The sequence below is a fragment of the Hemitrygon akajei genome, unplaced genomic scaffold (genome assembly GCF_048418815.1).
Source record: "Hemitrygon akajei unplaced genomic scaffold, sHemAka1.3 Scf000036, whole genome shotgun sequence".
NCBI classification, from domain to species: Eukaryota; Metazoa; Chordata; class Chondrichthyes; order Myliobatiformes; family Dasyatidae; genus Hemitrygon; species Hemitrygon akajei.
In genome coordinates this window covers 9,145,436-9,170,103 of record NW_027331922.1, presented here as the reverse complement: position 1 = coordinate 9,170,103, position 24,668 = coordinate 9,145,436, and the positions used below count along the sequence as shown (strand labels likewise).

General features: G+C 47.8%; 1 protein-coding gene across 1 annotated transcript; it reads left to right on the top strand.

The window, feature by feature from the left end:
* The first annotated feature begins 1,890 nt into the window (after positions 1-1,890).
* LOC140720122 (NACHT, LRR and PYD domains-containing protein 3-like) lies at positions 1,891-19,893 on the top strand. The gene is made up of 7 exons (XM_073035013.1): positions 1,891-1,955; positions 10,263-10,359; positions 12,689-13,192; positions 13,758-13,924; positions 16,211-16,382; positions 16,477-16,542; positions 18,123-19,893. The coding sequence occupies exons 2-7, from the start codon at positions 10,350-10,352 to the stop codon at positions 19,862-19,864; spliced, it is 2,661 nt and encodes an 886-aa protein (XP_072891114.1). The 5' UTR covers positions 1,891-1,955; positions 10,263-10,349; the 3' UTR covers positions 19,865-19,893.
* Positions 19,894-24,668: the final 4,775 nt, after the last annotated feature.

The window sequence follows — 24,668 nt, the reverse complement described above, 5'->3', positions numbered from 1 at the left end:
TATAGAGCTGCATCATTACATCACGTCTATTAAACTCTGTCCCTCGACTTATGAATGCTAACACCCCATAGGCTTTCTTAACTACCCTATCTACCTGTGAGGCAACTTTCAGGGGTCTGTGGACAAGTACCCCCTGACCCCCCTGCTTCTCCACACTACCAAGTATCCTGCCATTTACCTTGCCTTGGAATTTGTCATTCCAAAGTGTACCACCTCACACTTTACCGGGTTGAACTCCATCTGCCCCTTCTCAGCCCTATCAATGTCTCTGCCCAATCGTTGACAATCCTGTATACTATCTGCTACACCATCAACCTTTGTGTCGTCTGAAAACTTACCAACCCACACTTCTACCCCCACATCCAGGTCGTTAATAAAAATCACAAGAAGTAGAGGTCCCAGAACAGATCCTTGTGGGACAACACTAGTCACAACCCTCCAATCTGAATGTACTCCCTCCACTGCGACCCTCTGCCTTCTGCAGGCAAGCCAATTCTGAATCCACCTGGCCAACCTTCCCTGGATCCCATGCCTTCTGACTTTCTGAATAAGCCTACCGTGTGGAACCTTGTCAAATGCCTTATTAAAATCTATGTAGATCACATCCACTGCACTACCCCCATCTATATGCCTGCTCACCTGCTCAAAGAACTCTATCGGGCTTGTTAGGCACGATCTGCCCTTCACAAAGCCATGCTGACTATACCTGATCAGACCATGATTCTCTAAATGCCCATAGATCCTATCTCTAAGAATCTTTTCCAACAGCTTTCCCACCATAGACTATAGTGACCCTGCCCCCTCCCTCTCAATCCTGCCGAAGGGTCTCGGCCTGAAATGTTGACTTTTCGTGTCCACGGAAGCTGCCCGACCTGCTGAGTTCCTCCAGCGTGTTGTACGTGTTCCTTTGACCCCTGCATCTGAGAGTATTTGGTGTAAAATCCCGCTCCCCATACTAACACGGGTTATACAGACCAAAGAACAAACTGCCGGAGGAACACAGTGGGTCGGGCAGCGGCTGTGGAAGGAAATGGACCATCAACATTTCGGGCCGAGACCCTCCCTCTGGACTGAGAGTGGACAGGAAATATTCAGAGAAAAGCGGTGAGGGATAGGGATGGGGCAAGAGCTGGGGAGAGAGAGGTGGATCCAGGTGAGGGCAAGGTGGAGATAGTGACAGGGGTGGGAGGTGTGTTGTGCAGAAATAGAATTTAATTCCATGGAGGATTATAAGAAGTTAGACAGTGTTTGCTTTAGAGATTCGCCAGACTGATTCCTGCAGGACGATAAAGTCTCAGTGATCATCTTCACATAAATCAGAGGCCGGCGGATGTGAGGAGACCGAAGGGATCGAGGAAATGAGGATCGGGGAGAGCAGCCGCCATCTTGTTTTTGATTTGAGGGGCTGAACAGACTCCTCCTGCTGTTTCTCACTTGATGTTATAGTGTTCCTGTTCAGTGAGGCTCCGGAGGATTGTGAATAAAAATTACTGTTTATAAACAGACAAGTGATTTCAATGAAACCCGCGCAATTCCTGTTCGGGTGGGCATTGTGTATCGGACCGGGATGGAATCGAACCCGCAAAGCTCCAGGAACCGGGAGGCGGAGCAATGGGGACGGGAGAGATACAGAGGGGAACATTAAAAATGTAGCTGGTGTAAATATGAAATAAGGTTTAAAATGCGGCAGGTAGGTCGGGCAGTGTGTGAGGGGCGAGGAGCAGAGTCCCCAGTTCAGGAGGGAGTCCCTCCTCCCGTCACGTGATCCAGCGTCTGGCTCCCATTTCAAACACAGATCCGCAGCATCTGAGGTTTTCGCTTCCAAGGCCCCGCCCCCGCTCTCACAGTCTCCGGATGGGCGGTGCTTTTCTTCCCGTCCTCTGTTGAAGCGGGTCGTCGGCGGGGAGTGGTGTACCGATCGCTCTTTGCGGGACAAATTAATCAAGTTCTCATCGGTGAGCATTGAGGCCGGTCATTAGGGGTGAACGCGACCAACAATTTCCCATCGGTGAGTACTGAAGCCGATTCGCGGGAGGGGGGTGGTTGAGGGTAACTGATGTCGGGCAGAGAGTCCCGTTAACTTCCTCGAACTGGCGGCCTCGTCCCGCTTCCTGGATCCAACCTGTCGTGGTCGGTCCGGGTTATGGGACCTTCACGCCGGACCGCCTGAGATGAGCCGCCGCTCAGCCCCTGGTGTTCTGGTCCCAGGACCGGGATGAGGTGGTGATGCCGAGATTAAACACACGCATTAAGATGTACCTGGGGAACTTTAACTCCATCACCCGGCCCGGTAGCGGATCCAGACTTCACCTGGATCGACGCCTGGGGTCGGTAATTGTTTTACACGCTTCCATCACACCGGAAGCGGCCGTTCGGCCCGTTGTGTGCTTGCAGACAGCGAGGGTTAAACAGAGTGATCTCATCCTCGGGTCACTGCTCCACGTGTATGAGTAGATGCATCTTTCCCCCGTTCAGACAGAGGTTTATTTGAACACAATACGCGGCGGGGTAAAAGCGGCCATTTCAATTTTAGTTTCACCGTTACAAAATGGCTGCAGTGTTCGTCTTTGTCAAAACGACAGTTGTAGTACATGATGAGTTTGTTATTTCCTTTTTCGGTTATTTTCAGTGAGCCACTTCCTCTGTTTCCATGGTGACAGCCTGTCAGAGCTGCAGCGAGTGTTTCACTGGTTCTGTGGTCACGGCCTCTCAGCGCAGAGACAGCGGCCTCAGGGGCAAATGCACAGAGCGACAGTGGGGGAAAGGATGCTGTGAGCATTGACTGTATGGGCTGTGTTACACCAGGGTCAGAATGAACTGACAACTGACACATTGGTTGGGGTGGGGTGGCATTGACAGTCACGGTTGGCAATCAGTTACTATCTGTGCATTAAAATGAAGAGGGAGGAAATACTACAGTTGCAGGAAATTTAAAGTAAGGAGGAGAAAAATACTGGAGACGCTCAGCAGATCTCGGACAGTCTCAGTTCTGGAACTGGGTCTTCCACCATTTCACCTTTCAGAGATGTAGTCTGATGTACTGAGTTCCCAGCATTTTCTACTTTGTAATTTTACATTTTGTTCCTGCTACACTGCGGGAAACATGGCAGCCAGCTGTGCTGGGCAAGATCCCTCACAGCAGGAAGATTGTGATCAAATGTGCTCGGTTATAGCTGCTGGGGTCAGGCTGAAGTGTATCCGCATCCTCTACACAGACCGGGGAACCAGCCTGAGCCCCGGCCCCGGCAGAGGGTCATTAGGTTCCAGTTCCACCTTAGTCTGTGAATCGGACATGGCAGGAACACCACGGCAAATCGCCGGCACCAAAGCGTCTGTGTATGGGTGATAATATTGGGCTGGTGACTCTGAGGATATGGAACTGGCAGTATGCGGGCTTCAGTCCAGGTTGGTAATTCCACAGCTGGGATCGGAACTTTCTCAGTCTGGAGTGAAGCTGAAGTCTCGGGCGGTTGGGCATTAGTCATGGGGAAATCACCCTCTACACTGCCCAATAGGACATCATATCTGTCAGGTATTTTGGATATTATTTAAGAGTTCACTAGGGAGTTGGGTGAAGTTGTGCAGTGATGTTGTTTATCTGAACTTTGGTAAAGTCTGTAACAAAACCCGCGTGGCAGCTGATCGGGGAGGTTCGGTCAGGAAGGAGTCACGGGGAGCTGGCGAGGAGGATTCACTCCGGGCTCGAGAGAAGGAAGCAGAGGGAGATGATTGAAGATGATTTTAGCGAATGGAAGCCTGTGACGAGTGCGGTGTGTGTGTCAGTGTTGAGACCTCTGTAATTCACTATTCATGCCATTGATTTGTGTATGAATCTACTTGGCTACACAGAGTATTATGTACAGTTGTGTTCACCCTACTGCCGTAAATATATTTGAAACTGGAGAGGGTGCAGAAGAGATTGCTGAAGATGTTGCTTGGACTAGAGGGCCGAGTCATAGGAAGCGTTTGGCCGAGCTGGATCTTTATTCCAGAGGAGAATGAGGGTGACATTGTAGGAGCTGATGGAATCAAGTGGGAGATTAGATAATGTGGATGGTCGTGGTATTCTCCCCAGGGTTCAAGATACAAAATTGTTTAATGTTACTCCAGTACACAAGTGTGAAGGAGAACAAAATAATTGTTACTCTGGATCCAAAGCAAGACAGAAAAAAAAATGATGGAGACCACAATAATAGACAAAACACGATACATAAAGTATGATCGTTTAAAAATATTGATTGCATGTCCATAAAGTGAGGTTAAGCGCAGGAGTGTCTGGACAGATGAGACTGACATTGATTGTCTGTCCATAAAGTGAGGTTAAGCACAGGAGTGTCTGGACATATGAGACTGACATTGATTGCCTGTCCATAAAGTGAGGTTAAGCACAGGAGTGTCTGGACATATGAGACTGACATTGATTGTCTGTCCATAAAGTGAGGTTAAGCGCAGGAGTGTCTGGACAGATGAGACTGACATTGACTGTCTGTCCATAAAGTGAGGTTAAGCACAGGAGTGTCTGGACATATGAGACTGACATTGATTCTTCTTCTGCACGTGACTTGCGCCTTACATGCCTGGCCGATCATGACTCTCCACATCCAATGATCCCTCACAGCGTCGATGATACCTCGCACACTTAGATCTGTTAATTCTTTCACAGTGTCCATATATTTTCTTCTTTGCCTTCCTCTGTCACCTTTCCCAGGCATACAGCCTTCCAATGTAAGACATTCTATTTCTCCCTTTCTAATGACATGGCCCAGGAATTTAAATTTCCTCTCATGCAATATTCTCATTAAAGATCTTTCTGTCTGGGCATGTTGGAGTACTGTCTCATTAGTTACCCCATCTCTAGATGATATTTTCAGAATTCTTCTGATAAACCACATTTCTGCTGCTTTTAAGTTTCTTTGGAGCTCTGATGTTATCGTCCATGTTTCGGAAGCATACAGCAAGATTGACCAGATGTAACATTTTAGTAGCCTAAGCTTTGTTGTCATTGAAATGTGTCTGTTGGGAAAAATAGATTTCATTTTTTGGAAGTTGTTTTTGGCAATGGCAATTCTTATTTTTATTTTTACTTTACTTCTAGCATCTTGTGATATAAAGCTACCATGGTAATTACAGCCGGTCTTTTGTTCAATCTCTTTTGTTACCGATGGACAATTGGCACTTGGGAGAATTCTGCTCTTCTGATGTTACGATATATTTGGATTTTTTTTTACAATTGATGGTCAGACCAAAATCTGCACTTGTTTGTGCTACTTTGTCTCGGAGTATTTGTAGGCCTTCTGCAGCACTTGCTATTCGGGTGGTATCATCTGCATATCTCATATTGTTGATGATAACACCTCAAATTTTTATCCCATTTAGGTCTTCTATTTCTTTGAAAGTCATTTAAGTATAGATATTAAATAATTTCAGTGAGGCAACGCATCTCTGCCTAACTCCTGTTTGAATTTTAGTCCAAATGCTTATTAAATCATCAATTTCTACCTCCACCATTTGATTCCAATATACATTTTGAAGAGATTATTGGTCCCTTCCGTCAATGTTTAATTTAGTGAGAATTTGAAATAATTTTTCATGTTGACTTTGTCGAATGCTTTAGTGAACTCAATAAATCATAAAAATACATCATTTTGATATTCAGTTGTCCTTTCTGAAAGTATTCGTAGTATGACAATTGTGTTCCTAGCTCCTCTATCCTAAATAGACCCTTATTGCAGTTTAGAAATTTCTGGCCTTAACTTGTTTTTGATTCGACTCAGAACAATTCTCAACAAAATCCTTATTATGTGATTCACAAGACTGATTCTTCTATAACTTTCACAGTCAATAGTTCCAGGAATTTTAGGCAGAGTTATAAACACTGATTTCAAGAGATCGTCAGGGAATACACCAGACTCATATACGCCATTAAACGCTTCTGAAAGAATGTCTATGCCCAGATCTTCTTGGGCTTGTATCAGTTCCATTGATATTTCATCAGGTCCAGTGGCCTTACCATGCTTCATGCTTTTCATTGCTTTAGTTATTTTTTCTTTGGCAATCGGTGGGCCAGAATTAGGGTGTTTAATATCTGGGGGTTCCCCTCTACTATCTTCAGAAAAAGCTGCTCTATATACTGAATCCAGCTCTCACATACTTTATTGATCTGTTATGCATCCTGTAGAGGAGGTTTCCTTAATCCCAGTAATTTCCTTTTTTTGTGCATATCTTTGCTGTTGTTAACATAGCCTTCTAATTGATTGCATTTTTGATTCAGCGATTCTTCCTTTGCAATATAGCACAATTGTCTGGTCTGTGACATTGATTCTATGTTCATAAGTTGACGTTGGGTACAGGAATGTCTGGACATATGGGGACTGACATTGATTGTCTGTCCATAAAGTGACGTTAGGCACAGGAGTGTCTGGACATATGGAGACTGACATTGATTGTCTGTCCATAAAGTGAGGTTAAGCACAGGAGTGTCTGGACGTACGGAGACTGACATTGATTGTCTGTCCATAAAGTGACGTTAGGCACAGGAATGTCTGGACATATGGGGACTGACATTGATTGTCTGTCCATAAAGTGAGGTTAAGCACAGGAGTGTCTGGACATATGGGGACTGACATTGATTGTCTGTCCATAAAGTGAGGTTAAGCACAGGAATGTCTGGACATATGGGGACTGACATTGATTGTCTGTCCATAAAGTGACGTTAGGCACAGGAATGTCTGGACATATGGGGACTGACATTGATTGTCTGTCCATAAAGTGACGTTAGGCACAGGAGTGTTTGGAACTGTCAGGAAATGTTAAACTGGTAGTGGGTGAGGTGTGGAGCGTGGGTTAGTGAGTAGAGCTGTTGATCAGGCTTACTACTTGAGGAAAATAACTGTTTTGAGCCTGATTGTCCTGGCGTGGATGTTACAGATCCACAATTCCTTTAAGGTAGCACCAGAGTCATAAAGAGAGTTTTGGGCAGATTGACCTTCACAACGCAGGCTATTAGGAAGAGGGGTTGGGATATTAATGCTAAAGTTGTAAAGGGTACCGTGATTCTAAAATAGGCAGAATTGTCTGCAGTTCTGGTCAGCTACTTGGAGGAAAGTTACCGATCAGCGTGAAAGAGTGCAGGGAAAATTACACGGACATTGCTGGTATTTCAGGAATTAATTATAGTGATAGTTTGAACAGGTGAATCTTTATCATCCGGAATACAAGTGAATGACGGGGTACCCTAGCAGGCTTCCAACTTTTCTAAGCCATTTTGCCCTACAATTAAAGGAAGGGTGTATGGACCCAAGTTGGGAACCCCTGCTAGAGATACATAAATCTATGATGCTATAAGCAGGGTGAATGCAGGGAGACATTTTCCCCTCAGGCTGGGTAAGATCAAGGATTTGGGGCAAAAACTGACACATTGAAGGGGAATCTGAGGGGGAACTACTTCACTCACTGGGTGGTGCGAATGCGGAACAAGCTCCCAGCAGAAGTGAGAGATGAAGGTTCGATTGTGGTATTTGAGCGATGTTTGGGTGGGTATCTAGATGAGAGAGGTATAGAGGGCTGTGGTCTGGGTGCGGGGGGATGGGACCACACCGAACACGGCACGGACTGGATGGGCTAACAGTCCTGTGTCTGTGCTCTAAGGGCTCTGCGAATCTCAATTGAAACTTCTGCACATCATCGACATTTGTTGCGGAAGGGTCGTATCCAACAATTTGTTTTTATGTTGGACCAGCATCTACGCCACTGAGAGTTCTGTAGAGCTTGAACCACTATGAGATTTACCGAATGCACCTCGACAGGGTAAAAACAACCACCGGAATTTTAGTGTCACCATTACAAAATGGCTGAATGTTCAGTTCATCTTCGTCACAATGAAACTGAGAACATGTCACACTGAGTTTGTTGTTTCCCTGTTCGGTTATCTTTGCGAGCCACTTCCTCCGTCGCCAGGGCAACAGCTCACCAGAGCTGCAGAGAGTGTTGAACATGTTTCTCGCTCTCTGGTTGCTGACTCTCAGAGGAGAGAGAGTGGCCTCAGAGACGAGGATGCTTTGAGCATTTACTGTCCGGGATGGAATGAAGAAGATTGCAGGGATAGTATTTATGCAATTCTGTTCTGGGTGTCAAACGTCTTGCCGTCGGTGAATCGTTTCTACGTCAAAAGAACAAAAAAACATCTCCTGTACTGAGTGCTATATTTTCAATTTTATATTTAAAACATTTTGTTCCTGTTACACGACGAGGAAAGGGGCTGCTAATTGACCTGGGCTACACCGCACTCAACAATAAAATAATGAACAACTGTGCTCAATGTAACTGCGGAGACAAGTACCAGCGACCTCTTTGTGACCCAATGCCCACGTTTCCCGGCTGATCCCCGTCCAGACAAAGGATCATCAGGCTCCAGTTCTGCCATGGGTTGGTGTGGGAGTGTACGTTTTTGAACTGGGATTAGCTGAGACACTGCCGCATATTACCGGCAGAAAAGAGCCCTGAGAGAGTTGGTGCTTGAGATACAATCTTGGGATGGGGGCTCCGGGAATATGGAACTGGCAGTGTCTGGGCTTCGGTCTGCGTTGGTGCTTTTACAGACGCGGCTTGATGTTCCTCCTTCCGCAATGACGCAGACGTCTCCGGGGGCTGGATATTGGTAGCATGAATCTCTCATTGTGAGATGTGGGAACTCCCAGTGTGAGGTGTGGGAAAGATGAGAGAGTCTCTTGGTGTGGGCTGTGACCCTCTGGTGACCTGGGATACCACACCTGATCTGATCCAGATAAAATGAGTCAGGGGATCAAGCTGTCCGGGTTTATGAGATGCTGAGCGAGTATTTCTGTTCTGTGCTCAGGTGTTTGGTTGTGAAGTTCCTTTGGAAGCAAAGCAGAGAACGAGTCCCCATTCCATCCCTCACAGGGAGAGGCTGTGGTTAACTACGCTGTTTTGTATTTGCACCGGTAGAAAGAGACCGGGGTTTCAGAATTCAATTCGTATTTGGAAATTCCCCCTGACTAGCACCTGTCCATCAGCCAGTGGGAGTCAAAGAGAAACTCCTGGTGCTGAAGATAGAACAGAACATGGAACAGTACATCGCAGGAACAGGCCTTCCCGCCACAATGGTGTGCCAACCCAGCTGAAAAGTAAATCAACACCCCCCGAAATAAACTAATGACTCCCTCCAACACAATGTCCATATCCTCTCAATCTTCCTCACACCCATGTGCTTATCTAAACGTCGCTTAGAAGCCCCCATTGTATTTGCTTCCACCTCCATAACAGACAGGGCAATCCAGCCATCCACATCACTCTGAGTAGAACAACTTACCCTCAGTCTGAATCAGAGTTTCCATTGACTCACTCTGGAGAAAGTTTGGTGAGTCTCAGTCACTCAAACGCTAGTTCTTTAGTCATTACATTTCTGTACCAAGGGAAGTAGAAAATAGCTGGAGTCAGACTGAATAAGCCTAGAAATACCATTTATGTCTCTATCAGACTCAGTCGCAATCATTGCAGATGTCAGCATCAGCTCTGCGAAGCCACGCACATTCCCTCACACTGCTTGTCCATTTCCAACATCACCTCTGACCTTTCCTTGCTTCGTCTGTGTTACGTCACAATTATCTCAAAATGCGTGGAGAATTTCCTCCCGTTAGAAGATGCCGCTGTTGTTTCCTGCTGCAGTGATTGCAGAAATGTGGAATCACCATGAACTACAGCAACATGCCATTGACTCCTCTGTCTATTGCAAGCTGCAATGATATACTTGCCCTCGAGTATATCGTCGTGCGAGCCTCTGCTGAGAGCAAACCCCGTTGAAGCCAAATGTCCCAACATCACATTTCACTCAGTCCTAACTAGCAAATGCCAACCAATAATTTACATTTACCTACCCTGTCGTCATCAAGTGCTTTTCTACTAATAAATTGTCAGAACCAGCGAATCTGTGATTAAGCAGAATTAGGTTTTACAATGAAGTTATGTTCCTGTTTGACCCTGTACCAAAGGCCTGAAAATTAGGACCATTTCAGTGTAAACTGTGGTCAGCATTGTCTCGATGGGCTGAAGGGTCAGTATCTGTGATCTGTTGCTCTGTGCCTCTATCGGAAGGATGCTCCAGATATCACTGGACAGACATACAGACATGGTTTGGAAGTTGATGCGAACTGCGGCTCTGATACAGAGAATGGCTGTACTGTCACATTTGCAAAGTAATCCTTCACTCTCTTTGACTCACTGTCTGCTTGTTGTGTGTAATTCAGGGCATCACCAGAAGGCGGCGCTGTCCTGAACCACGATCAAAGTCCAGACAAGACGACGACAATCAACAACCGTCAGTCAGAATCAGAATGGCTACAGGTATGTTCACCCGGATCTTTATAACTAAATTTCTGTCCTGTTGGTGCACAATAGCTCAGAAAAAGAAGCTTACACAGGCGCTAACAGGGCAGAGAAAAAGTTTCATCAAGCAGTGTCATTGATCCTACTGGTAAAGTGACTTTGTGTAATCGATCGGTCCAACAGTTCCAGCGCAGGGACCTGACACCAGTAATGGTCGAATGACTCCACTCACCAGGCAAAGCTTCACCTGAGTGAAAGGAGCCGGAGACCCCGAATCAGCAGCGTGAGAGTGAAACACAAACAGGAATGTGACAGCGGTGTTGTTTGTTACATCAAAGTCTACAGACAGACGGACATACTTTATTGATCCCGAGGGAAATTGGATTTCGTTACAGCCGCACCAACCACGGATAGTGTAGAAATATAGCAATATAAAACAATAAATAATTAAATAATAATGTTAATCATGCCAAGTGGAAATAAGTCCAGGACCCGCCTATTGGCTCAGGGTGTCTGACACTCCGAGGGAGGAGTTGTAAAGTTTGATGGCCACAGGCAGGAATGACTTCCTATGACGCTCTGTGTTACATCTCGGTGGAATGAGTCTCTGGCTGAATGTACTCCTGTGCCTAACCAGTACATTATGGAGTGGAGGGGAGCATTTTCCAAGATTGAATGCAACTTGGACAGCATCCTCTTTTCAGACACCACCATCAGAGTCCAGTTCCACCCCCACAACATTATCTAGGTTCAGGGTTTGTTGCACATCAGGGCCTGTTTAGAGGTGAAAGACATCTTCAACTTTCATTTACAAAATTCAGAGACAGGTGACAAGAGCATTTCCGGGATTTCAAAGATTGTGTGATAATACAACACTTCAGGTTTTGTCAGGGCAGCTCTCAACTCCCCCCTCGCTGCGCAAAGCAGATGAGGGGGGTTTTCCGAACTCTGCTTTCTGTAGCCGAGCCGAGAACATTGCCAGCCTTGGAAATGGCTGAGGATCAGGAGACACTTCATTTGTGGTCTGCATCGGTCTGTCACTGTCTGGTCTGGAGGGGCTACTGCACAGGACCGAGAGAAGCTGCCGGAAGTTGTAAATCTTCAGGGAGCGGTGTCTCAGAAAGGCAGCGTCCATTATTAAGGACGTCCAGCACCCAGGGCATGCCCTTTTCTCACTGTTACCATCAGGGAGGAGGTACATAAGCCTGAATGCACACACTCAGCAATTCAGGAACAGATTCGTCCTCTCTGCCATCCCATTCCTAAATGGACATTGAATCTTTGGACACTACCTAACTTTGTTCAAAATATACAGTCTTTCTGTTTTTGCACATTTAAAAAAAAATCTATTCAATATACATAATTGGTTTACTTGTTTACTTATTTTTTAAAATTTTAATCATTTTTTTTTCCCTGCTAGATTACCTATTGCATTGAACTGCTGCTGTTAAGTTAACAAATTTCACGTCACATGCCGGTGATAATAAAACTGATTCTGATTCTGTTTTACGTGTGCAAGTTTACCCTTCAAGCTCCCGTGTTCCGGGGCAAACTGTCCCAGCCGAACCAGATAACAAACAACCCCATCCGGTAACGTACTTGTGAATCTCCCCGACACTCTTCCCAGCTGAGTCACATCCATCCTGTAGATTGTTGGCAATTGCGTCCTTAGCAAATGCAAAACTCTCTCAGCGAGACTTTGTTTAGCTACTGGAACTGCACGCAAGACTCTCCCTTTGCCAATGACTTGTATAGTAGCTACGTGACAATTATTATCCAGAAGATGGGATGGGACCCAGGGGACCAGGCATCATGGGCTTCAAGGTTATGTTCAATCTATAACCCAGGGGGCTGGACGTTGTCCATCTCAAGGCAGTGGTCAGTCTTTGACCCGGGGGACAAGACAGTGTGTGAGAAAGCAACCGGAGAACGTTTGATCTGGAGGATCGGACCACGAGTAATCCAGTGGCTTGTCTGTGAGTGATACAGGTGACTGGACAGTTTGTGATCCAGGGAGATTTATGTCTGTGGGAGATAATTCCAGTGGTAATTCCCGGTATCACCTAATGCCTTTCCATTAATAACCGCTGGTTATTGGTGTGTTCAGCTAATGCGTAGTCGGTGATCAGTATTACTGTGTCTATCTAGTTCTTTGTTTCTGGGATTCGATGTGTCCACTCACTGGCTTATCGGGATGATGACCTGGCATGAAGTGTGGTTCACATTCACCAGCACAGTCCCACTCCAAATCCGGTCAACCAGAGTCCCGGCTCCATTGCAGACACCCATTGTGAATCCTTGTTCGAGTATAAATCACTCTAAACCTGCAATTCATCATTTACTGCAGGTGGGAAATTAAATCGGTTACAGAAAGTACTCAAGAGGCTTTTACCAGGCAGCTCATCGAGGGAAGATGATCGGGACACGGGAAGCAAGGTTCCAAAGCAGGGTCAGATTGAGAGCAATGTCCCAATGGAATGCGGTCCGGCCGCAGAGGAGGAGGAGCAAATTCAGCCCAGAGACAGTGACGTCAGAGACACCGAGCAGGACCCTGGAACCGGCACAAGTGAGGCGACTGCCTGTCAGCCCAGAGACAGTGACGTCAGAGACACTGAGCAGGACCCTGGAACCGGCACAAGTGAGGCGACTGCCTGTCAGCCCAGAGACAGTGACGTCAGAGACACTGAGCAGGGCCCTGGAACCGGCACAAGTGAGGCGACTTACTGTCAGCCCAGAGACAGTGACGTCAGAGACACTGAGCAGGTCCCTGGAACCGGCACAAGTGAGGCGACTTCCTGTCAGCTCGGAAGCTCATTAAACACGGAATTGTCAAGTGCCCAACAGGGAGTGGGTGAGTGAAACATGAGGGTGATGTGTTCGCAGAATGAGGTGGGAAGTGGGTAAATGTGATTCCTTGTTGGAGGGTTGGTCAGAGAGGGGAAAAGTGTGGGCGTGGTGCATGCGGTGTAGTGTGGCACTGGTACCCGCACTAGAGGAAATGTCCTACCTGCTCTGAGGATTTCCAGGATGTGTATCGGAGGAAATGCAGCTCTCCAGATAAGAGAGAATTTCCAGGATATGAGTTATGGGAAATGTATTCACCAGGATAGAGAGAGTATCTCTGGGAAGCGATAACCCCAACATTTATTGCCCATTTTAAACTGAAATCGGTGAGTGGATGGGACGGTGGGAGAGAGAGGTTTCTGGTGAATGGGTTCCTTCTGGGAACGTCTAGCACAGCGCATTGATGGGTCGGTTTTTTAAGACCAGTGTTGGAGATTAGGGCAAAATACGTGTTTCCAGCTGAAAGCAGGTAAACATTGAGGTTCAAGACATGACTGGTTTGTTGAGTGGGTGAAGCAGTGGAGACAAGTGATATTTGAGTTTGTGACTACATTCTCATTTTATATTCGCAGAGACAGAGTTTACAATCTCCGACCTCCTGGCAGAGGGGGGCGAGTATCGACTGTACCAACTGACCAAGTTCTACAGGGACAGACTCAAACAAGCGATTGAAGAGAAAGTTGAAAGACTCGGTTGGATGTTGACAAAGGAGGGACATTTCAGTAGAGAAGAAAATGAGGTGAGTGTATTTAGTGTACTGTCACTGAACTGCTGGTATCAGAGGGAATAGTGATCGATATTAATCTCCTGCACGTTCTATGAGTTCTACATGGCAATGAAGACTTTGATCTCTGACTTGTCTTCAGTAGATCTGTTTCAGCTGTTCAGGTGGGGAGCACTGGGAACTGCAGGTTCAGAGTCACCTTCTCCTCTCACACCTGCTGTATTTATCAGTGTACCGGACATCAGTCAGACCTTTGTCTTCAGTAGATCTGTTTCAGCTGTTCAGGTGGGGAGCACTGGGAACTGCAGGTTCAGCGTCACCTTCTCCTCTCACACCTGCTGTATTTATCAGTGTACCGGACCTCAGTCAGACCTTTGTCTTCAGTAGATCTGTTTCAGCTGTTCAGGTGCGGAGCACTGGGAACTGCAGGTTCAGAGTCACCTTCTCCTCTCACACCTGCTGTATTTATCAGTGTACCGGACCTCAGTCAGACCTTTGTCTTCAGTAGATCTGTTTCAGCTGTTCAGGTGGGGAGCACTGGGAACTGCAGGTTCAGAGTCACCTTCTCCTCTCACACCTGCTGTATTTATCAGTGTACCGGACCTCAGTCAGACCTTTGTCTTCAGTAGATCTGTTTCAGCTGTTCGGGTGGTGAGCACTGGGAACTGCAGGTTCAGAGTCACCTTCTCCTCTCACACCTGCTGTATTTATCCGTGTACCAGACCTCAGTCAGACCTTTGTCTTCAGTAGATCTGTTTCAGCTGTTCAGGTGGGGAGCACTGGGAACTGCAGGTTCAGAGTCACCTTCTCCTCTCACACCTGCTGTATTTATCAGTGTACCGGACCTCAGTCAGACCTTTGTCTTCAGTAGATCTGTTTCAGCTGTTCAGGTGGGGAGCACTGGGAACTGCAGGTTCAGAGTCACCTTCTCCTCTCACACCTGCTGTATTTATCCGTGTACCGGACCTCAGTAAGACCTTTGACAAGGTTCCGCACAGAAGGTTAGTTAGGAAGGCTCAATCGTTAGGTATTAATATTGAAGTAATAAATGGATTCAACAGTGGCTGGATGGGAGATGCCAGAGAGTAGTGGTGGATAACTGTTTGTCAGGTTGGAGGCCGTTGGCTAGTGGTGTGCCTCAGGGATCTGTACTGGGTCCAATGTTGTTTGCAATATACATTAATGATCTGGATGATGGGGTGGTACATTGGATTACTAAGTATACAGATGATACTAAGATAGGTGGCGTTGTGGAAAATGAAGTAGTTTTCAAATCTTACAGAGAGATTTAGGACAGTTAGAAGAGTGGGCTGAAAGTTTGCAGATTGAGTTTAATGCTGATAAGTGTGAGGTGCTTTATTTTTGTAGGACTAATCAAAATAGGACATACATGGTAAATGGTAGGGTGTTGAAGAGTGCAGTATAACACAGTGAACTAGTAATAATGGTGCATAGTTCCCTGAAGGTGGAAGCTCATGTGGATAGGGTGGTGAAGAAAGCTTTTGGTATGCTGGCCTTTATAAATCAGAGCATTGAGTGCAGGAGTTGGGAAGTAAAGATAAATTGTACAAGGCATTTGTAAGGCCAAATTTGGAGTATTGTGTACAGTTCTGGCCACCGAATTATTCATAAAGATGTCAACAAAATATAGAGTGTACAGAGGAGATTTACTAGAATGTTACCTGGGTCTCAGCACCTAAGTACAGAGAAAGGTTGAACAAGTTAAGTCTTTATTCTTTACAGCGTTGAACTTTGCGGGGGGGGACTTGATAGAGGCATTTAAAATTATGAGGGGATAGTGTTGATATGGATAGGCTTTTTTCCATTGAGAGTAGGCGAGATTCAAACAAATGGACATGAGTTGAGAGTTGGGGGCAAAAGTTAAGGGGTAACACGAGGGGGAACTTCTTTACTCAGAGAGTGGTAACTGTGTGGAATGAGCTTACAGTAGAAGTGGCAAAGGCAGGTTCAATACTGTCATTTTAAAAACTGGATATGTATATGGACAGGAAGGGCATGGAGGGTTATGGGCTGAGTGCAGTTAGGTGGGACTAGGTGAGAGTAAGCGCTCGGCACGGACTGTGTTACTGTGCTGTAATAGTCATATCGTTGTATGACATAAGTGCAAGGGCTGCATATCTGGACTGTTGAACAGGCATTCTGTCTAAAATTAATTTTGCATCTTATCAGGACCGTCGGTCAAATTCACCTCAGCTCATTAATCCAGGATGAATATTAAACTGTGAGATTCGCCATGTCTGTCCATCTACTCCACAATAAATTAATTGTTTGCTTTTATAGAAAGTCACTGAACTGACAGAGAAGGGAAACCGGACAGAGAGTTCCAGACTCTTCCTCAGTTTGGTGATGGGCAAAGGTTCCCGGGCCCGGAGGGCGATGTGGGAATCCTTTGTGATGTGGAGGACTGAGTTACCGAAGTTGGACAGGATACTGAGGGAAATACAGGAGCTCGGTATGTTAAAAACACGCACTGAACACAAAGGCACATTGAATAGTTGTAATTATTTTAGTTCTGTTTTCATGAACTCTTTTGTTGATTTAAACAGGTCCTGACCCAGAGGAATACATAAACATTGCACAAGGGTTGTCTGAGTTACCCACTGAACTGACAGGTGAGTGATGAAATGCTCAGTTCAAACCACATCTCAAATGTTAGACTGTGACTTGGCAGAATCTGGGAACGAAAATCCACCATCAATCATTCGCCGATCTCTGGTTTCAGGTTACAATTCAGATCATCTCTCGTTGCAGCCTGAACATTGTAAAGCGTATTTTTCCAGCTGTTCCAGCTGTTGATGTATTAATCCAGCCCTTGTGTCTCTGAACCCTCCACTCCGGGTCCTAACGCTCTGGGAATCCCCACACACCCCAGACAGGCTCCTGACACACTGTATGACCCAGTCCAGGTGACCTTTCTCTCTTCAGACCTTTCAGATTCCGAAGCACCTTCTCCTTCGTAATAGCAGCTGCACTCAATTCTGTCCGCTGATGCTCTTTACAATTTGGAATTCTGCTAGTGACTTCCACAGAGTATGTCTGACATTTCCTTTTGCACCCATTACTAAATCTACAACTTCATTTTCCAGCGGTTCGATATCAACCCTCTACTTTTTTTACTCTTTATATATCTGGGAAAGAACAAAAAAAACCACTTTGTTATCCTCTCTTATGCTATTGACCATACCCTCGCATTTCCTGCACATTCACGTATCCCTTGAAGAACCTATAACATAGTTGCCTCCAACACGACCCAGGCTGTAAATTCCAGGCACACACCACTCAGTGAAAAATCTGCCCACATGTACTCTAAATTTATCCCATTTCAACTTTACCAAATGCCCTCTGCTATGAGTCATCAATCCTAAGTTGAAAGTAAAATACAGGCTCTCTACCCCAAATCTTATCTCTCAATCTTATAAACATCAGGCAGATCTCTATTCTAACTCCAGAATAAACAATCCAAGTTTCTCAAAGCTCTACTTGCCTCACATGCCACCGAATCCAAGCAACATCCTGGTGAACCTGTTCTGCACCCTCTCCAATCATCCCCAGTGCTGGACAATCAGAAGTGAACACAATACTCTAGATACTCCCTAAAACCATAAGTCTTAGGAAGATAATGAAGCCATTCAGCTCATTGAATTTGCTCTGCAATTCTTCTCAACCCCATTATCCTGCCTTCTCTAAATGCTGACGCTCTTCCGAATCAGGAACATCTCTGAGTAAAGAAACCCCCATTTCCCGCATGTTCTGTTCCTGTTTTGACACCATTGGTGTTTGCAGTGGACACCTGTGACTCCCCAGTGTGTAGCTTTGCCAAAATGCACAGTGTCCTGCTCTCCATATTTCCACACCAGGTCAGCAATAACATCGTCTGTTAATGATGCAAACAATGCTTTAAATATAGTGGAATATTGTAATGGGAGTGCAGTCAGGATTGCAATGGGATATCCGGGGAACGTTCACCTTCATCAGTCATTAGCGTCAGAATATCAGGATTGGACATTTTTCTGAGACAATCATCGCTGTTAGCTCCTGTGTCTGTGAACAGAATTTTACTTTCTGTCCTAATATCCATGGAAGCATTGAATTAATTCATGTAATCCCAAACACTGAATATTGGAATGCAGTTATAAAGACCTTTGTCAGTTGAGCTAGTTAACATTTTGAATATGTTTTTGTTCCCATGAAGATGTTCAACAGAAACACAAGGAGACTCTGCGGGCACAAACTGAAACATTGAGAGTGAACACGATCCTGATGAGGGAGAAGGTGAAGGTTTTCCAGCTGGATGATCGATACACAAAGCTCACGGTCATTTCTACTCTTCGAGATCGGAGACTGGTGGAACACGAGCTGCTGGCAAGAGGCAGAGACCACGAGGATTATAGAGAGAAACATTTCCGTGGAGCGTTAGAAAAAATACAGACTGCTCAGTTATTCCACAGCAGTTTTTCCCGCAGTAAATCCAAATCTGGGAGTTCCGCAGCAGTAGCCGGAGTGCCAGGAATAGGGAAAACAACAATGGTACAAAAGATTGTTTATGACTGGGCCGCCGGGAAAATATTCCAACAATTCCAGTTTGTCTTCAGTTTCACATTCCGGGATTTAAACTCTATTAACTGCAGAATAAACCTGAGGGAACTGATTCTGGATCAGTATCCTTACTTTGGGAATATCCTGAGAGAGGTCTGGAAGAACCCAGAGGGATTGCTGTTTATATTCGATGGTTTGGATGAATTCAAGCACAGAATCGATTTTGCGGACGGTCGGAGAGATACAGAACCCAAGCACCAGTGCCCAGATCCCGAGTGGTGGTGTGAAGTGTCTGACATAGTGTACAGTTTAATCCAGGGCAAGCTGCTCCCAGGGTGTTCAGTGCTGGTGACCACCCGCCCCACTGTGTTACATTTATTGGAAAAGGCAAAGATCGGTGTCCGGGCTGAAATCCTGGGATTTGTTGGTGAGGAACGGAAGGAATATTTCATCAGGCATTTTCAAGATCAGATGGTGGCAGCAGCTGTTTTCAAACACGTGCAGGAGAACGAGATCCTGTACACCATGAGCTACAACCCCTCCTACTGCTGGATCCTCGCTCTGACACTGGGCCCCTTCTTCACACAAAGAGTCAGGGACCCGCAGCGAGTTCCCAAGACCATCACTCAACTGTACTCCTACTATATTTACAATATCCTGAAAAACCACGGCCGTGAGATTGAGAGACCCCGTGATGTGTTACTCAGGGTGGGTCAGATGGCCTACAGAGGAGTGTCCGAGAAGAAGATTGTGTTTACAGACGGAGATTTGATCAAGTTCAATCTGCAGCCTTCCCAGTTCCTGTCCGGTTTCCTGATGGAGCTTTTGGAGAGAGAGGATTCTGCCCGGAGCGTGGTGTACACATTCCCACACCTCACCATCCAGGAGTTTGTAGCTGCAGTCGCAAAATTCTTGTCTGTACATCCCGAGGATATCCTGAAATTCCTCACTGAAGCCCACAAGATGGAAGATGGGCGATTTGAGGTATTTCTACGTTTTTTTGCTGGTCTCTCCAACCCAATGACAGCTCGGGGCCTGGAGGAGTTTCTGGGTCCATTTCCTAATCAAACAACCTGCCGGGTGATTGACTGGGTGAAGGAGGAGGTTAAACGCCAGAGTGGAAACACGGAGAGTGAAGCTGGTAAAAGGAGCCTCCTGAACACATTGCACTTCCTGTTTGAGTCTCAGAATCGTGGACTGGCTCAGGCTACACTGGGATCTGTGGAAACACTTTCATTCAGTGGAATGACACTGACCCCTATTGACTGCGCGGTCCTGTCTCATGCCATCGGACTCTGTGATACAATAAAACACCTCGACCTGAAGAAATGCCACATTCAGTGTGAAGGAATCCAGCGGCTGGGACCCGGGCTGCACAAATGCCAGGACTTGAGGTAACTTGAACAGTTCTCTCACTCAGAACTGTGAAAAGGTTCCATTGTGCTGTTTGAATGAAAAGGGATTTGGGTAAATCTGCAGTAAATCAGATTGAGATGAATTGTGACAAATGCCACCCCCTTCATCCTGTGCGACCACTCTTCCCCATCCCCCTTTTTCCTGTTGGATTTCTCTTAGCCATTACCCTTCCTCTTTTCAGATTTCTCCTCCACACCCACGTTCCTGCTGTGGGATCTCCCTCCTGTCGGATCACTTTCCCCATCCCCCTTCCTGTGGGATCTCTTCTCCCCATCCCAGTTCTTCCTGCGGGATCTCATTTCCTCATCCCCTTCCTCCTGTGGGATGTTTCTTCCCCATCCCCCTTCCTCCTGCAGGATCTCTCTTTCCTATCCCCCTTCCACCTGTGGGAACTCTCTTCCCAATCCCCCCATAACTGTGGTATCTCTCTTCCCCATCCCTCTTCCTCCTGTGGGACCTCTCTTCCCCATCCTCTTCATCCTGTAGGATCTCTCTTCCCCATCCGCCTTCCTCCTGTGGGATCTCTCTTCCCCATTCACCTTCCTCCTGAGGGATCTCTTTTCGCGATCTCCTACCTCCTGTGGGATCTCCCTTCCCCATCCCCTTCCTCATGTAGGATCTCCCTTCCCCATCCCCCTTCCTCATCCCCCTTCCTCCTGTGGGAACTTGCCTTCCCATCCCCTTTCCTCCTGTGGGATCACCTTTCCCCATCCACTTCCTCATGTAGGATCTCCCTTCCCCATCCCCCTTCCTGCATTGGGATCTCTTTTCCCCATCCCCCATGTAGATTTATTTTCCCGATCTCCTTCCTCACTTTCGATCTCTCATCCTAATTCAGCATCCTACTGCGGGATCTCTCTTCAATGTCCACTTCCGCCTCTGGGATCTCTCTTCCCCATCCCTCTTCGTCCTGTGGGATCTCTCTTCGCCATCCGCTTCCCCGTGTATATTTATTTTCCAGATCTCCTTCCTCCCGTTCGATCTCTCTTCCTGATTAAGCTTCCTACTGCAGGATCTCTCTTCTATATCCACTTCCTCCTCTGGGATCTCTCTTCACCAGCCCTCTTCCTCCTCTGGGATATCTCTTTCCCATCCTCTTCCTCCTGTAAGATCTGTCTTCCCCATCCGCCTTCCACGTGTGGGATCTCTTTTCCCCATCACCCTTCCTCCTGTGGGATCTCTCTTCCCATTTCTCCTTCCTCCTGTGGAATCACTCTTCCCTATCTATTTCGACCTGTGGGATCTCTCTTCCCATCCCATTCCGCCTGTGGGATCTCTCTTCTCTATATCCACTTCCTCCACTGGGATCACTCTTCCCCATCCCCCTCCTCCTCTGGGAAGTCGATTCCCCATTCTCCTTCCTACTGTGTGATCTCTCTTCCCCATCCCCCTTTTTCCTGTGGGATCTCCCTTCCCCATCCCCCTTCCTCCTGTGGGATCTCTCTCCCCAGCCCCCTTCCTCCTGTGGAATCTCTCTTCCCCAGCCCCCTTCCTCCTGTAGGATTTCTCGTCCCAAGCCCCCTTCCTCCTGTGGGATCTCTTTTTCCCCATCAGCCTTCCTCCTGTGGGAACTTTCTTCCACATCCCCCTTCCTCCTGTGAGATCTCTCTTCCCCATCCCCCTTCCTCCTGTGGGATCTCTCTTTCCCATCCCCCTACCTGCAGTAGGATCTCTCTTCCCCATCTCCCTTCCTCCTGAGGGAACTCTCTTCCCCATCCCCCTTCCTCCTTTGGGATCTCTTTTCCCCATCCCCCTTCCTCCTGTGGGATGTCTATTCCCCATCCCTCTTCCTCCTGTGGGATATCTCTTACGCATCCTCTTCCTCCTGTGGGAACTCTCTTCCCCATCCCCCTTCCTCCTGTGGGATCTCTCTTTCCCATCCCCCTACCTGCAGTAGGATCTCTCTTCCCCATCTCCCTTCCTCCTGAGGGAACTTTCTTCCACATCCCCCTTCCTCCTGTGGAATCTCTCTTCCCCATCCCCCTTCCTCCTGTGGGATCTCTCTTCCCCATCCCCCTTCCTCCTGTGGGATCTCTCTCCCCAGCCCCCTTCCTCCTGTGGAATCTCTCTTCCCCATCCCCATTCCTCCTGTGGAATCTCTCTTCCCCATCCCCCTTCCTCCTGTGGGATCTCTCTCCCCAGCCACCTTCCTCCTGTAGGATCTCTCTTCCCCAGACCCCTTCCTCCTGTGGAATCTCTCTTCCCCAGCCCCCTTCCTCCTGTGAAATCTCTCTTCCCCAGCCCCCTTCCTCCTGTGGGATCTCTCTTCCCCATCCCCCTACCTCCTGTTTGATCTCTCTTCCTGATTCTGCTTCCTACTGTGGGATCTCTCTTCCCCATCCACTTCCTCCTGCCGGAAATTTCTTCCCTATCACCCTTTCTCCTGAGGGATCTCACTGCTGCATCCCTCTTCCTCCTGTGGGATCTCTCTTTCCCATCCCCCTTCCTCCTATGTGATCTCTCTTCCCATCTTGCTCCTGTGGGATCTCTCATCACCTTCCCCTTCTCCTGTGGGATCTCTCTTCCCCAGCCCCCTTCTCCTGTGGGATCTCTCTTCCTGATTCTGTTTCTGACTGCGAGATCTCTCTTCCCAATCTCTTTCACCATGTGGTATCTCTTCCCCATCCTCCTTACTCCTGCGGAATCTCAGTTCCACATCCCCTACTTCCTGTGGGATCTATCTTCCCCAGCCCCCTTCCTCCTGTGGGATCTCTCTTCCCCATCCCCCTTCCTTCTGTGGGAATTCTCTTCCGGATCCCCTTCCTCCTGTGGTATCTCTCTTCCCCAGCTCCCTTCCTCCTGTGGGATCTCTCTTCCCCAGCCCCCTTCCTCCTGTGGGATCTCTTTTCCCCATCACCCTTACTCCTGTGGGTTCTCTCTTCCCCATCAAGTTTCCTCCTGTGAGATTTCGCTATCCTATCCCCCTTCCTCCTGTGGGATCTCTCTTCCCCAGCCCCCTTACTCCAGTGGGATTTCTCTTTCCCATTCTCCTTCCTCTTGTGGGAACTGTCTTCCCCATCTCCCTTCCTTCTGTGGGAATTCACTTCCGGATCACCTTCCTCCTGTGGGATCTATCTTCCCCATCCCCCTTCCTCCTGTGGGATCTCTCTTTCCCATCCCCCTACCTGCAGTGGGATCTCTCTTCCCCATCTCCCTTCCTTCTGTGGGAATTCTCTTCCGGATCCCCTTCCTCCTGTGGTATCTCTCTTCCCCATCTCCCTTCCTCCTGTGGGATATCTCTTCCCCAGCCCCCTTCCTCCTGTGGGATCTCTCTTCCCCATCCCTCTACCTCCTGTTTGATCTCTCTTCCTGATTCTGCTTCCTACTGTGGGATCACCCTTCCCCATCCGCGTTCCTCCTGCCGGAAATTTCTTCCCTATCACACTTTTCGCCTGAGGGATCTCTCTGCCGCATCCCTCTTCCTCCTGTGGTTTCTCTCTTTCCCATCCCCCTTGCTCCTATGTGATCTCTCTTCCCATCTTGCTCCTGTGGGATCTCTCATCACCTTCCCCTTCTACTGTGGGATCTCTCTTCACCATCCCCTTCATCCTGTGAGATCTCTATTTCCCATCCCCCTTCCTCCTGTGGGATCTCCTTTCCCCATCCCCCTTCCTCCTGTGGGATCTCTCTTCCCCATTCTCCTTCCTACTCTGTGATCGCTCTTCCCCATCGCCTTCCTCCTATTGGACCTATTCCCCATCCCCCTCCCTCCTGTGGTATCTCTCTTCCCCATTCTCCTTCCTACTGTGTGATCTCTCTTCCCAATCGCCTTCCTCCTGTGGGATCTCCCTTCCCCATCCCCTTCCTCCTGTGGGACCTCTTCCCCATCCCCCTTCCTCCTGTGGGACCTCTTCCCCATTCCCCTTACTCCTGTTTGATCTCCCTTCCCCATCAGCCTTCCTCCTGTGGGAACTTTCTTCCACATCCCCCTTCCTCCTGTGGGATCTCTCTTCCCCATCCCCCTTCCTCCTGTGGGATCTCTCTTTCCCATCCCCCTACCTGCAGTAGGATCTCTCTTCCCCATCTCCCTTCCTCCTGAGGGAACTCTCTTCCCCATCCCCCTTCCTCCTTTGGGATCTCTTTTCCCCATCCCCCTCCCGCCTGTGGGATCTCTTTTTTCCCATCTATTTCCTCCTGTGGGAACTTTCTTCCACATCCCCCTTCCTCCTGTGGGATCTCTCTTCCCCAGCCCCCTTCCTCCTGTGGGATGTCTATTCCCCATCCCTCTTCCTCCTGTGGGATATCTCTTTCGCATCCTCTTCCTCCTGTGGGATCTCTCTTCCCCATCCCCCTTCGTCCTGTGGGATCTCTCTTTCCCATCCCCCTACCTGCAGTAGGATCTCTCTTCCCCATCTCCCTTCCTCCTGAGGGAACTTTCTTCCACATCCCCCTTCCTCCTGTGGAATCTCTCTTCCCCATCCCCCTTTCTCCTGTGGGATCTCTCTTCCCCATCCCCCTTCCTCCTGTGGGATCTCTCTCCCCAGCCCCCTTCCTCCTGTGGAATCTCTCTTCCCCATCCCCCTTCCTCCTGTGGAATCTCTCTTCCCCATCCCCCTTCCTCCTGTGGGATCTCTCTCCCCAGCCCCCTTCCTCCTGTAGGATCTCTCTTCCCCAGACCCCTTCCTCCTGTGGAATCTCTCTTCCCCAGCCCCCTTCCTCCTGTGGAATCTCTCTTCCCCAGCCCCCTTCCTCCTGTGGGATCTCTCTTCCCCATCCCCCTACCTCCTGTTTGATCTCTCTTCCTGATTCTGCTTCCTACTGTGGGATATCTCTTCCCCATCCACTT

Excerpts from the sequence above, each read along its gene's own strand:
- LOC140720122 (XM_073035013.1), top strand. Across the intron at positions 13,193-13,757 it reads AAGTGCCCAACAGGGAGTGG|AGACAGAGTTTACAATCTCC; the intron begins GTGAGTGAAACA and ends TTATATTCGCAG. Across the intron at positions 13,925-16,210 it reads TCAGTAGAGAAGAAAATGAG|AAAGTCACTGAACTGACAGA; the intron begins GTGAGTGTATTT and ends TTGCTTTTATAG.